The sequence below is a fragment of the Mobula birostris genome, chromosome 3, assembly GCF_030028105.1.
Source record: "Mobula birostris isolate sMobBir1 chromosome 3, sMobBir1.hap1, whole genome shotgun sequence".
Taxonomy (NCBI): domain Eukaryota; kingdom Metazoa; phylum Chordata; class Chondrichthyes; order Myliobatiformes; family Myliobatidae; genus Mobula; species Mobula birostris.
The window spans coordinates 114799369-114812333 of NC_092372.1; the positions used below are offsets into that span (position 1 = coordinate 114799369).

Genomic DNA, 12965 nt, shown 5'->3' on the forward strand with positions numbered 1-12965 from the left:
TGATAGAGTACATGTGAAGAGGAGGCTTTCTACGGTGGGAGAGTCTAAGACCAGAGGACACAGCCTCAGGCATCCTTTCAGATCGGAGATGTGGAGGAATTTCTTTAGCCAGAAGGTGGTGAATCAGTGAAATTTTTTGCCACAGGCAGCTGTGGAGGCCAAGAGTTTACATACATTTGCATATTTAAAGCTAGAGGTTGATAGGTTCCTGTTGGTTGGGGCATGAAAGGATATGGGCAGAAGGCAAGGGACTGTGACTGAGAGGAAAATTGGATCAGCAGAGCAGACTCGATGGGCCAAATGGCCTAAATCTGCTTCTATCTGAGTCTGAGGCTGCCATCGATCAGAGTTCACCATGAATATTGCAACTTAGCTGTCCAGATTCTCAAGTCTGGCCAGTACAATATGGAAAGCAAGCTGTTGCCCATGTAGCAAGCTCCCCCTCTCCACACATCTGATGAACTCAAAGGAACAGCAGAGACCGAAACAGTTTTGTACCAGCAGAATTGCCAGTCTGCATTGAACTCAGTGTGGGACTGCCTTAAGAGCTCCTGCTCTGGATTTTTCCCTCGGGGTTCACTCCTGAAGACTTCCCCATGAGTGGGTATAGCTGCAAGGCAGTGGAGGTTTGAAATCAGAGTTTTCCTTCTCCTAAAGGAACAGCGAACCATGGCTGACGAGCCCCATCTACCCGAAGCAACTGGTTTTAAGGCACCATTTTCCTGTCAGAAACAACAGTTCTGCCAGCCTTAGAGCTAAGCCACACATGAAGACCAGTGCTGGACTTGGTTTTCAGAGGCTATTTGAGGCACATTTAGTAGATTGTGGCAGTTTGCCCCCATTACCACCGCCAGCTATATCTTGCACTTATATCTTGCTCTCCTCTTCACACTGACTATGCAATGACCTTGCTCCCACCCCTTGAGGCAAGCTGAAATGCTGTTGCAAACTGATTATTGCAGTTAGTATCTTGTTTTGGTGCAGGTAGCAGTGAAAGGGGATATTGTCGATACACACCACTGGAAAACATTTATTGCAACTAAATCAATTGTTCTTTAAAATTATAGATGTGTACCATCCCACAAGCATGCTAGGAACCACTTAACAATCTTTCTGTTCCATACCATATTCTCCTTCCCTCCCTTTGGAAGCAAGCACAGATAACAGACTTTTTATTTGCAGTTCGAGACAAAGCAATGATTACCTTAACACCACACACTTCTGCAATCCTGGTTTCAGCCACTGGAGTCCATCACACTGGATGGCGCAGTTCTGCAGATCAAGGTCTTTTATTGTATCACAGAAGCCAATCACATTGGATAGGACAGCGCAGTCAATCGGATTCATTTGCAAACCGCTAAACTTTAGTGTTTTCACCGAGCCTACTGTGGACTTGGTTAGTGGTACATTCTGAGACTCAAAGAGATAGTAGAACATATTCAGGAGATTCCGTTTATCAGCTTTGCTCCCTGTGGTTTTAAACCGCTTTTCGATTTCCATCTTTATCCAATCAATCACTTCACAGGTTATTTCATGAGGAAATTGTCCCAGAAACTCTTTCAGGGGCTGATAGGACTTTGAAGATAGACCTACAAAAAATCTGAGAAATAACTCGTATCGCCCATCTTCCTCCTGGTGGGCTTCCTTACAGAGCCTCTTGAAGTCCCCACGATCTGCAGTTAAGAATTGTGCTAGTGCAGCTACAAACTCTTGGACAGTGAGATGTGTGAATGCGTATACCACATTCTGAACAGAATCATCTCTCTCCAAAAGTTCAATCACAAATCCAGAAAGGACCTGGGATGGTCGCAGATCATACTCAACCAGATCTTCATTCCGAAACATGATGTTCTTCTCAGAGACTCCTGTAAAGGCCATTTTACCGATCCTCAGCAATACATCACGTGGCTTCTCGAGGTTGTTACTGTGGTTTTTCAGGATGTTGTAAATATGGTAGGAATACAATTCAGTAATGGTCTTGGGAATCTGCTGCAGATCATTGCCTCTTTTTATGAAGATAGGGCCTAGGGTTTGACCAAGGATCCAGCAGTAAGAAGGATTAAAGCTCATTGTGTACAGGATCTGGTTCTCTTGTATGTGTTTGAAAACGGCTGCTGCCACTGTCTGATCTTCAAAATACCTGTTGAAATATTCCTTCCGTTCTTCACGAGAAAACCCAAGGATTTCAGCCCAGACATCGATCTTGGCACTTTGCAGTAAATTCAACGCAGTGGGACGACTGGTTAGCAGCACTGAACACCCTGGGAGCAGCTTACGTTGTATTAACGCGTACACAATGTCAGCCACTTCACACCACCACTCAGGATCTTTGCACATATACTTGGGATCTGTCTCTCTCCGACTGTCTGCAAAATCAATTTTGAACTTGTATTCATCCAAGCCGTCAAATAGAAATAATATTTGCTCTGGAATTTTCCAAATTTCACTGAGCACGTTCTCGAGGTAAGGATACTGAATCAAAATCAATTCACGTAGGGTTATTCTACAATTAATATCATTCAACTCCCGAAATTTAAAACTGAATACGAATTTGAATTTCGGGTAGATTTTCTCAGTGGACCAGTCATAAATGATCTTTTGCACCATTGTTGTTTTTCCAATTCCTGGAATTCCACTCACTGCAGATGAACTCCCAGTATTGTATTTACTCCTGCTATAACTGCTACAGAACAATTTATCCATCCCTATTATATCCAGATTATCCTGGAGCTGTCTCTCTCTCCACTCTTCATGCTCCTGACCTTTTGCCAACAGTTCATGTTCTACAAGTTTCCAATCTCGAATGCATGGAATGACTGTAAGCTCAGCATATCGGTCAACCAGCTGGCAAACTTTAGGCCCCTCTTTGCCTTGAATTGGGTTCATTCTCAGCTGTTCTGTTTGTTTCCGGAGTTTTTCCATGTGTTGCTTCTGAACATCTTTATTAAAACAAAGCAGGTCACAATATTAGCTTAAGCAGAGAAATCCACTGTTCATTCAGATTGTGAGAAATCAATTAACAACTCCAACAGCATGTAGAAAATATCAGTTAATAAAATACATGTTTGAACACGATACACTGTTGAAATATACAAAAAATGCTGGAGGAACTCAGCAGGTCAGGCAACAATGATGGAGGGGAATGAACAGTTGATGTTCAAGCCAAGACACTTCATCAGGACCCAGCCCAAAATATCGACTCTTTATTCCTTTCCATAAATTCTGTCTTCCCATTGAGTGCCAGAAGCTTTTTGGGTGCGTTACTCTCGATTTCCAGCACCTGCTTTCCCTTTCTCCCATGGTCCACTCTCCCCTCCCATCAGATTCATTCTTCTCCAGCCCTTTACCTTCCCACCCACCCAATTTCACCAATCAAACTTAAACTTAAAGCTTGTCCTCCTTTCCCTCCACCCACCCTTTTTATTCTGGCATCTTTCCCCTTCTTTTCCAGTCCTGATGAAGGATCTCAGCCTAAAATGTCAACTGTGTATTCAGTTCCATAGATTCCGCCTGACCTGGTGAGTTCCTCCAGCATTTTGTATGTGTTGAAATTGAAACGACTCCTTAAATCCTCATTTGATTCTAATACATGGTGGTTACTATGAAGGCAGTACTTTGTTAATGATATGTAAAACTGTTTACTATGATGAACCCTTTCATTATTCTTCATGTACAGTACAGAATGCTCAGATAGACAGTTTCTGCTAACAGCTGGGATTGCTTAGCCTTTGCAGAATTAAATCATTTACTTCTTTATTAGTGTCAGACTCTCTAGTCCTTCAAGCCACGCCATTCTAGCAAGCCTCTGACAAATCCAAATAACCCTAACTACCCAGGAGACAATTTATAATAACCAATTAATCAACTGAGTACATGGACTGTGGGAGGAAAGAGGAGGACCTAAGAAACCTGACGCATTCCACAGGGAGGACATAGAGACTCAATATAGAATGGCACTGGGACTCTGGAATGCTCTGAGCTGTAATAGCATCATGCTAACTGCTAGGATACTCTGGAGCCTGAAACGCAACCACCTTCTGTCGCTCTGGGCATTTGCGTAGGTTACCTAGCGTACTCTGAGCACTGGGAGAGTGGCGGCCTGAGATGGACAGGTTACCCACAAGAGCCAGATTCACAACTGCTTTAGTTATATCAGTATTTAGTGTACTGGAAAAGCAAGACTATCCAACACCGTTTCCCCACATCCGGCCCTGTAATGCCACCCACTTCCGGTCCATCCTCTAATGATTGAACCACATTCCTTTTGTTCCTTCCAGACTTGAATGTTCTGCTCAGCTCCTGGCCAGTTACTTTCACAACAATTTTCAAAAACTCCTGCTTGCTTCTAATTCCAAATCCCTTGTCTGAACTCACACTGAAGCATTTCCACAAAAAAGTAAGACCAGAACACCAACAGATACAGGAGCAGAACTAGGCAATTCGGCCCACTGAGTCTGCTCTGCCATTCCATCATGGCTGATTTCTTTTCCATTCTCTTGCCTTCCTTCTTTAACTTTGGGCACCCTCACCAATCAAGATCCTATCAACCCCTGCTTTAAATATACCCAATGACTTGCCTTCCACAGCTGTCTGTGGTAATGAATTCCAAAGATTCACTACCCTCTGGCTAAAGAAATTCCTCCTCATCTCTGTTGCTTTGGGTTCTATTCTGAGGCTGTGCCTTCTGATCCTAGACTCACCCACTATAGGAAACATCCTCTCCATCTCCACTCTATCTAGGCCTTTCAATATTCAATAGATTTCAATGAGATTCCCCTCCCCGTTCTTCGAACTCCAGAGAGTACTGGCCCAGAGCCAATCACTCTTCATATGTTAACCCTATCATTCCCAGAAACATTCTCGTGAATCAATTCTGGACACTCCCTAGAGCACATCCTAGATATAGGGCCCAAAACTGCTCAGAGTACTCCAAGTGTGGCCTGACCAATGCCTTATAAAGATTCAACATGACATTCTTGCTTAGGTTTTAACCATATAACAATTACAGCATGGAAACAGGCCACCTCGGCCCTTCTAGTCCATGCCGAACTCTTACTCTCACCTGGTCCCAGCGACCTGCACTCTGCCCATAACCCTCCATTCCTTTCCTGTCCATATAGCTATCCAATTTAACTTTAAATGACAACATCGAACCTGCTCAAGCACTTCTGCTGGAAGCTCGTTCCACACAGCCACCAGTCTGAGTAAAGAAGTTCCCCCTCAAGTTACCCCTAAACCTTTGCCCTTTAACTCTCAACTCATGTCCTCTTGTTTGAACCTCCCCCACTCTCAATGGAAAAAGCCTATCCACGTCAACTCTATCTATCCCCCTCATAATTTTAAATACCTCTATCAAGTCCCCCCTCAACCTTCAACACTCCAAAGAATAAAGACCCAACTTGTTTTGGGTGATAGGGAGGAGTTAAAAGGAGTTTGAAGGAGAAGTAGTATTTCCTATTAGCGGTGGCAAAAGCAAATATGTCCCGATGTTTAAGAGACATTTAGACGTGCATTTAAAAGTATGCAAGGCATAGAAAGATAGGGCCATAATGCAGCAAATGGACCTTTTTATCCATTTGCAGCTTCTATCCATATCTATGTGTTGCATTTAAATGGACAAAAAGATTGACCTGAGTAAAACACACACAAAATGCCAGAAGTCAGCAGGTCAGGGAGCATTTATAGAAGGGAATAAAGGGTCGATATTTTGGGCCGGGGTACTATGGTACATTTGCCACTTCCATGGATGACATTTCCAAGAAAACTCAAGCTCAAAATTCAAACTAAATTTATTATCAAAATACATGTATGTCACAATATACTACCCTGAGATTCATTTTCTCACAGGCATTCATAGCAAAACAAAGAAATACAATAGAATTAATGAAAAACTACACACAAAGACTGACAAGCAACCAATGTGCAAAAGACAAACTGTAAATATAAATAATCATAAAGAAGTAGATGGACATGATTTGAGAACAAGAGTTCTAAAGTCCTTGGAAGTGAATCTATGCTTTGTGTTCAGTGATCAATTCAGTGTCCATACTGGTTCAGGAGCCTGATGGTTCTGGCAATAATTGTTTCTAAACCTGGTGGTGTGGGACCCAAGGCTCCTGTATTCATTCCCTCTACCATAGGGGTACAGTCTCTGTGATGTGTACCATCAACAAAATACAGCACTCACTCATTCCAAATAGCAGCTTCCATACTTGCAACCTCCACCACTAACAGGGAGGAAGACAACAGGCATTTGGAAACATTATCAGCAGTTTTTCTTCAAGTCAAACATCTCTCCCTGAAACAAATATATCAGGTTCTTTCATCACCTTATCATCATCATTTCTTCTATTCTCTCAAATTCAGGCATCCTATGCCTTCTCAATTTTTATTTCCTACAGCCTCCCCCAACTCTCAGCACTACATTAAATCTCATCATGCTTCCACTTTTTTTTTGCATCGTGAACTGGAAATGGTTGTTATATAGACACACGCCCCTCCACATGGCCTCACCAATTACCTTCAAGCTTGTACTCCTTCCCATTCCTCCACCTTCCCATCATGGCTTCTTGCCCCGTACTTTCCAGTTCCGAGGAAGGACCCCGACCCAAAACGTTGACTGCTTATCCCCCTCTATAGATTCTGCCTGACCCATGAGTTCCCTCTAGTATTCTGTGCATGTTACTTTGTGTTTCCAGCATCGGTAGAACCTCATGTTTAACATTTACCAGGACTGCACCAAGATGGGAACTACACACTAACATCACTTATGTATTAAGGATGGACCATAACATACAATGATATTTACATTATTAAAAATGAAAATGAAATTTCTCACTTGCCTTTTAGTTCACTGGGAACCTCAGCAAAGTCCCGGAAGTTTTTGAAATAATCATCAGGATTCGTACCTGTTTATATCAGTCAGATTGTTATGAATTATGATTTGTGTAATACTGTGGTAAAACATGGAAAGTTTGAATTTAACATGTGACTTTCCCTTACCAAATTCTTGTATTTCTTTCAGAATTGTCTCCAATTTTGGTAATCTAGTTGTTTTCAGAAATGCCTCCCACATTACCCTTCGTGCAGCAGAACCTTTCTCCATCACGAGAGTTAGAAGTAGTTTGGAACTGTGGGTCTGGTTGTCGTGCTCCACCAGTAGCTGTGAATAATCAAAATGAACAGATCAGAGTGAAAGAAAAACACAGGGAATGGACCGACTCAGTGACCCAATCAAGTTTGTCATCTCACTGTACATATATATAACCAAATGAAACGATGATCCTCCGGGCCACAGTAAACGTAAACACAAACAAACACACACACACACAAAACAATATATTACCACAAATAAGGTAATAAATATAATTCAAAATGCATGTAGTGTGCAGCACTGGTAAACAGTTGCCTGTCAGTGGTGGCAGGGTATTCATTATTCGTCCAGCATTGTGAGTGTGTGTGGCTGTGGATTTCGAGCACCTGCAGATTTTCTTGTGTTTATTCATTGGTCTCACAGTTTGAGGAAGAGGCTATTATCCAGTCTGCAAGTCCCAGCTCTGATGCTACTGTACCTCCATCCTAATGGTAGTGGTGGTAGGGATCCTCAACAAAGCTTCAGGCCCTTCATCTAAAATGTTCCTGATAAATATCACAAACCTCTCACAATAAGTATCTGCTGTGTACATACATCTATTGATGCTTCTGGACACATCTTCAGTGATGTTCCTGGAATCATCGGGTGTTTTGGGTCTTTCAACATCATACAACCTCCTCCAGGTGACCCAGCCAGGGCTGATCAGACCCCAGCTTGTGTCCAGATGGCTAGCTACTTATGACTCCATGGCTTCCCTCTTTTGAGCCACAGCCATCTTGAGGCCCTCTCTGCTGCATCGATGGTACTGCAGATGGCTCTCCTCTTCCTCTCTCCCTCGATGCCCAAAATGCTGAAGGCTCTAACTAAAGAACGGGCTACGAATCCCCTACAACCAACCTCCACTGGGAGACACCTCGCTCTCTATCCAGCCTGCTGACAGTTGCTGACCAGTCCTGCGTATTTGGAGAGCTTCCTTTCAAAGGTCTCCTCCAAGCTATCTTCCCATGGGACTGTCAGCTCCAGCAGCACCACTTGCTTAGTAGACTCAGACACTAGGACAACGTCTGGTCGCAGGGTGGTGCCTGCGATATGGTTGGGGAACTTCAGCTGCCCTTCGAGGTCCACCAACAGCTGCCAGTCCCTCGCAGAGGTCAGAATGCCTGCAGATGTCCTTTTGGCAGGTATTGGCTGCTCCCCAGCTCTGACAAAGGCAATGGTCTGCTTGGAGGGTTGGGACCGCTTCGCCCACTCAACTCCTGCACTGACGGCTTCGGCGATGGTCTTCAGGACCTGATCATGCCTCCACCTGTACCGTCCCTCACCAAGTGCCCTTGCACAGCCGCTGAGGATGTGCTCCAGGGTTCCTCGCTTGGAGTACAGATGACTCTGCCTTGCCCAATGTGTGCAGGCTTGATGGGCTTGGAAGCACATCATACACGGCCTGGATGAGAAATTGGATGCGGTGTGGTTCGGCTTTCCAAAGATCAGCCCAGGTCACTTTCCTCTCAACCGCATTCTCCCATCTTGTCCAAGCTCCCCGTTGCTTCATTCCCACTGCCTTGCAGGCTCTCATCTCCTCCACTACTGCTCTCACCTCCTCCTGAAATAGACGACGCCTTTCCTTCCCTCTGGTGTCCATTTGGGGAGTTGGAAAGGATCCTAGCCCAGTTCGGCCTCGTGTGACCACTCCCACCAGCTTCCTGTGATGCAGCCTCGCCTCTGCCTCCTGAACAGCTTCCTCTGCCCTCCACTTCCTGCCAGTACTTACTTGGATCCCTGCTCTAGCCACCTTCGGGTCACTTGAGTCCCTATGCTGTAGCACTTCTCTGGCTCTTGTTACCTTGAATTCTTCCTCCAAGGATTTGAAGGACAGTTGCAGTTTGTTGTGGTGTCCACAGAGTGCGATGCTGCTCAGGCTCTTTGGCAGCCCCAGCCATCTCCTGAGGTGGTTGCTAACCCTCCTCTCTAAGGTTTCGACTGTCGAGATCGGAACTGCATAGACAAGGAGGGGCCACAGGATTCTGGGAAGAATGCCATGCTGATACACCCAGGCTTTAAACTTCCCAGGTAGGCCAGACTTGTCCACAGATTTCAGCCAGCCATCCAATTCGGTGCAGGTTGCCTGAATGGATGTTGTGTCCCTTAAAGAGCTGTCAAAAACTTTGCCTAAGCTCTTTGCTGGCTTTTCTGTGATGGTTGGGATGGCTGTGCCTGCGATGCTGAACTGGGACTTGTTCTCCACCTTCCCTTTCCTCAGCACCATCGATCTTGACTTGGCAGGTTTGAAACGCATCCGGGCCCACTCCACCAGCTTTTCGAGCCCTTGCAGAATCCTCCGGCAGCCTGGGACTGATTCTGTGGTGACTGTGAGGTCATCCATGAACGCCCTGATAGGTGGTTGCCATTGAGCGGAATTCATTCTGGGCCCTCTGCACTCTGGTTCAGCAGACTTAGTGAGCATGCTCATGGCTAGGAAGAACAATGTCACTGAGATAAGGAAGAATTTTTTTTAAAACAGACTGGATATTCTCGGAAGACTGGCTGCCCAATCAGCTTACAGCCAATTCAGGCTTTTAGTAATATTAAGTGATAGTGATCACCATGTCTTAGAGAAAGGCCTAATTGGGATGTAGAAGACACTTTAGACGAGTGAGAAGGGGAGAAGAATTTTCTTTTTAAAATCATACGAGTAGCCCCAATACACTCAGTGGCCACTTTATTAGGTACACCTGCCTGTTGACCCAAATCAGCCAATCACATGGTAGCAACTCAGTACCTAAAAGCATGCAGGCATGGTCAAGAGGTTCAGTTGGTGTTCAGACCAAATATCGCAAAAGGGAAGAAATGTGATGCAAGTGACGTTGACTGCAGAATAATTGTTGGTGTGCCATGGTGGTTTCAGATCATCTCAGAAACTGCTGACCTCTCAGGATTTGCACACACAGTCTCAAGTTTACAGAAAATGATGCAAAAACTAAAAACTTGTTCTGTCAATGAAAAGGTCAGATTGGTTCTAGCTGACAGTACTCAAATAACCATGCATTACAACAGTGGTGTGAGTACAGAAGAACAGCTCTGAAAATACAACATGTTGAACCATAAAGTAGATGGGCTATAGCAGCAGAAGACCATGAACATACACTCAGTAGCCACTTTATTAGGGCGAGCATTGTATAAACAGAAAATAGCAAAATGTAGCATAGCTAAAGTGAGGGGTATAGGGGTATACTAAGAAAGGAACAAATAAACCTATAACTGGATACTAGTTAGATGATCAACCACACAGTGGAAGGATACTCTTTTAACAATAAATCCACCCATCTATAGAGTTACACGTGTCCATACCAACAAGTAACACATATCCATACCAAGAGTGGTAGTAAGGAAAGTGGAAATATCAAACCAGAGCAAACAAGTACCACGAGAAGTTTTCTATGATGACAATGGAGGAAATACAGTGCTGCTAGGAAGTTGGTGAACTTTGTAGAATTTTCTCAATTTCTGCATCAATATGACCTAAAATGTTACGGGATCTTCACTCAAGTCCTAGAACTAGATAAAGAGAACCCAATTAAATAAACAACAGCAATATTATACATGTTCAATTATTTATGAGAAAAATGATCCAATATTACACGTATTTGTTGGAAAAAGTATTGAACCTTTGCTTTCAGTAACTGGTATGACCCCCCTGAAGCAATAACTTCAACCAAACATTTCTGGTAACAGTTGATCAGTCCTGTACATCGGCTTTGAGGTATCTTAGGCCATTCCTCCTTACAAAACTGCTTCAGCTGTGGGATGTTGGTGGACTTCCTTGCATGAACTGCTTGGTTCAGGTCCTTCCACAAGAGTTTTATAGGATTAAGGTCAGGACTTTGACTCAGTCATTCCAAAACACAAATTTTCTTCTTTTCAACCCATTCTGATGTTGATTTACTGTTGTCTTTCGGATCATTGTCTTGTTGCATTATCCAATTTCCATTAAATTTCAGGTGATAGACTGCTACCCTGAGATTCTCCTATAAGATGCCTTGATACAATTTTGAATTCATTGTTCCCTCAATGATTGCAAGCTGTCCAGGCCCTGAGGCAGCAAAGCCGTCCCAAACCATGATGCTCCACCATGCTACACAGTTGGAATGAGGTTTTGCTAATGGTGTGCAGTGCCCTTTTCCCTCCAATGTGCATTTCTGACAAAAATTTCAACTTTTGTCTCATCTGTCTACAAAACGTTGTCTCCAAAGCATTGTAGAACATCCATGTGGTCTTTTGCAAACTTGAGATGTACAACAATGTTTTTTTTTTGGAGAGCAGTGGTGTCTTTTGTCATCTTCAGAAGTTTTCTGATGACTCTGCCATAGTTGATGCATCAGCAAGGGAGATGAGGCTGAGTACAGGGCTACGGTAGGAAACTTTGTCACACGATGTGAGCAGAATTATCTGCAGCTTAATGTGAAAAAGACTAAGGAGCTGGTGGTAGACCTGAGGAGAGCTAAGGTACCGGTGATCCCTGTTTCCATCCAGGGGGTCAGTGTGGACATGGTGGAGGATTACAAATACCTGGGGATATGAATCGACAATAAACTGGACTGGTCAAAGAACACTGAGGCTGTCTACAAGAGGGGTCAGAGCCGTCTCTATTTCCTGAGGAGACAGAGGTCCTTTAACATCTGCTGGACGATGCTGAGGATGTTCTACGAGTCTGTGGTGGCCAGTGCCATCATGTTTGCTGTTGTGTGCTGGGACAGCAGGCTGCGGGTAGCAGACACCAATAGAATCAACAATCTCATTCGTAAGGCCAGTGATGTTGTGGGGATGGAACTGGTCTCTCTGATGGTGGTGTCTGAAAAGAGGATGCTGTTCAAGTTGCATGCCATCTTGGACAATGTCTCCCATCTACTACATAATGTACTGGTTGGGCACAGGAGTACATTCAGCCAGAGACTCATTCCACCGAGATGCAACACAGAGCGTCATAGGAAGTCATTCCTGCCTGTGGCCATCACACTTTACAACTCTTCCCTTGGAGGGTCAGACACCCTGAGCCAATAGGCAGGTCCTGGACTTATTTCCTGGCATTATTTACATATTACTATTTAACTATTCATGGTTTTATTACTATTTATTATTTATGGTGCAATTGTAACGAAAACCAATATCCCCCGGGATCAATAAAGTATGACTATGACTCACCATGGGAAACATCCCTTCCACATCTACTCTGTCTAGGCTTTTCCATATTCAAAAGGTTTCAATGAGATCCCCTCTCATCCTTCTAAATACCAGTGTGTACAGACCCAGACGTATCAAACGTTCCTCGTATGATAAACCTTTCACTCCAAAATCATCCTAGTGAACCCCCTCTGAACCCTCTCCAATGCCAACACATCTTTTCTCAGATAAGGAGCCACATCACCCACTCGGCCGACCTTCCTATCCCTCAATACAATGTGTAAGCTTGGACATTCAGCTCATAAGAATGTAAGAAATCAGAGGAGTAGACCATCTGGCCCGTTGAGCCTGTGCTGCCATTCAACAAGGTCACGGCTGACCTGGCTATGGACTCATCTCTACCTGCCCCTTCCCCATAACCCTTAATTCCTCTACTATGCAAAAATCTACCCAACCTTGTCTGAAATATATTTACTGAGGTAGCCTTCACTGCTTTATTGGGCAGAGAATTCCACAGATTCACCACCCTCTAGGAAAAGGAGTTTCTCATCTCCGTCCTAAATCTGCACCTCTGAATCTTGAGGTTAAGTCCCCTAGTTCTAGTCTCATTTATCAGCGGAAATGACTTTCCTGCCTCTATCTTATCTATCCCTTTCATAATTCTACATGTTTCTATAAGATCTCTTCTCCTTCTTCT

General features: G+C 44.0%; 1 protein-coding gene across 3 annotated transcripts in view; it reads right to left on the reverse strand.

The window, feature by feature from the left end:
- LOC140195223 (NACHT, LRR and PYD domains-containing protein 3-like) overlaps positions 1–12965 on the reverse strand; it is a 51403-nt gene that overhangs the window by 6440 nt on the left and 31998 nt on the right. For 2 of the 3 annotated variants that reach the window (XM_072253220.1, XM_072253218.1), the window contains exons 5-7: positions 7003–7162; positions 6843–6908; positions 1205–2939 (exon numbers count right to left, since the gene is read on the reverse strand). In XM_072253220.1, coding sequence (XP_072109321.1) covers positions 1205–2939; positions 6843–6908; positions 7003–7162 — 1961 coding nt within the window. The remainder of the gene's footprint in view (positions 1–1204; positions 2940–6842; positions 6909–7002; positions 7163–12965) is intronic. The other variant, XM_072253221.1, reaches the window with a different exon arrangement.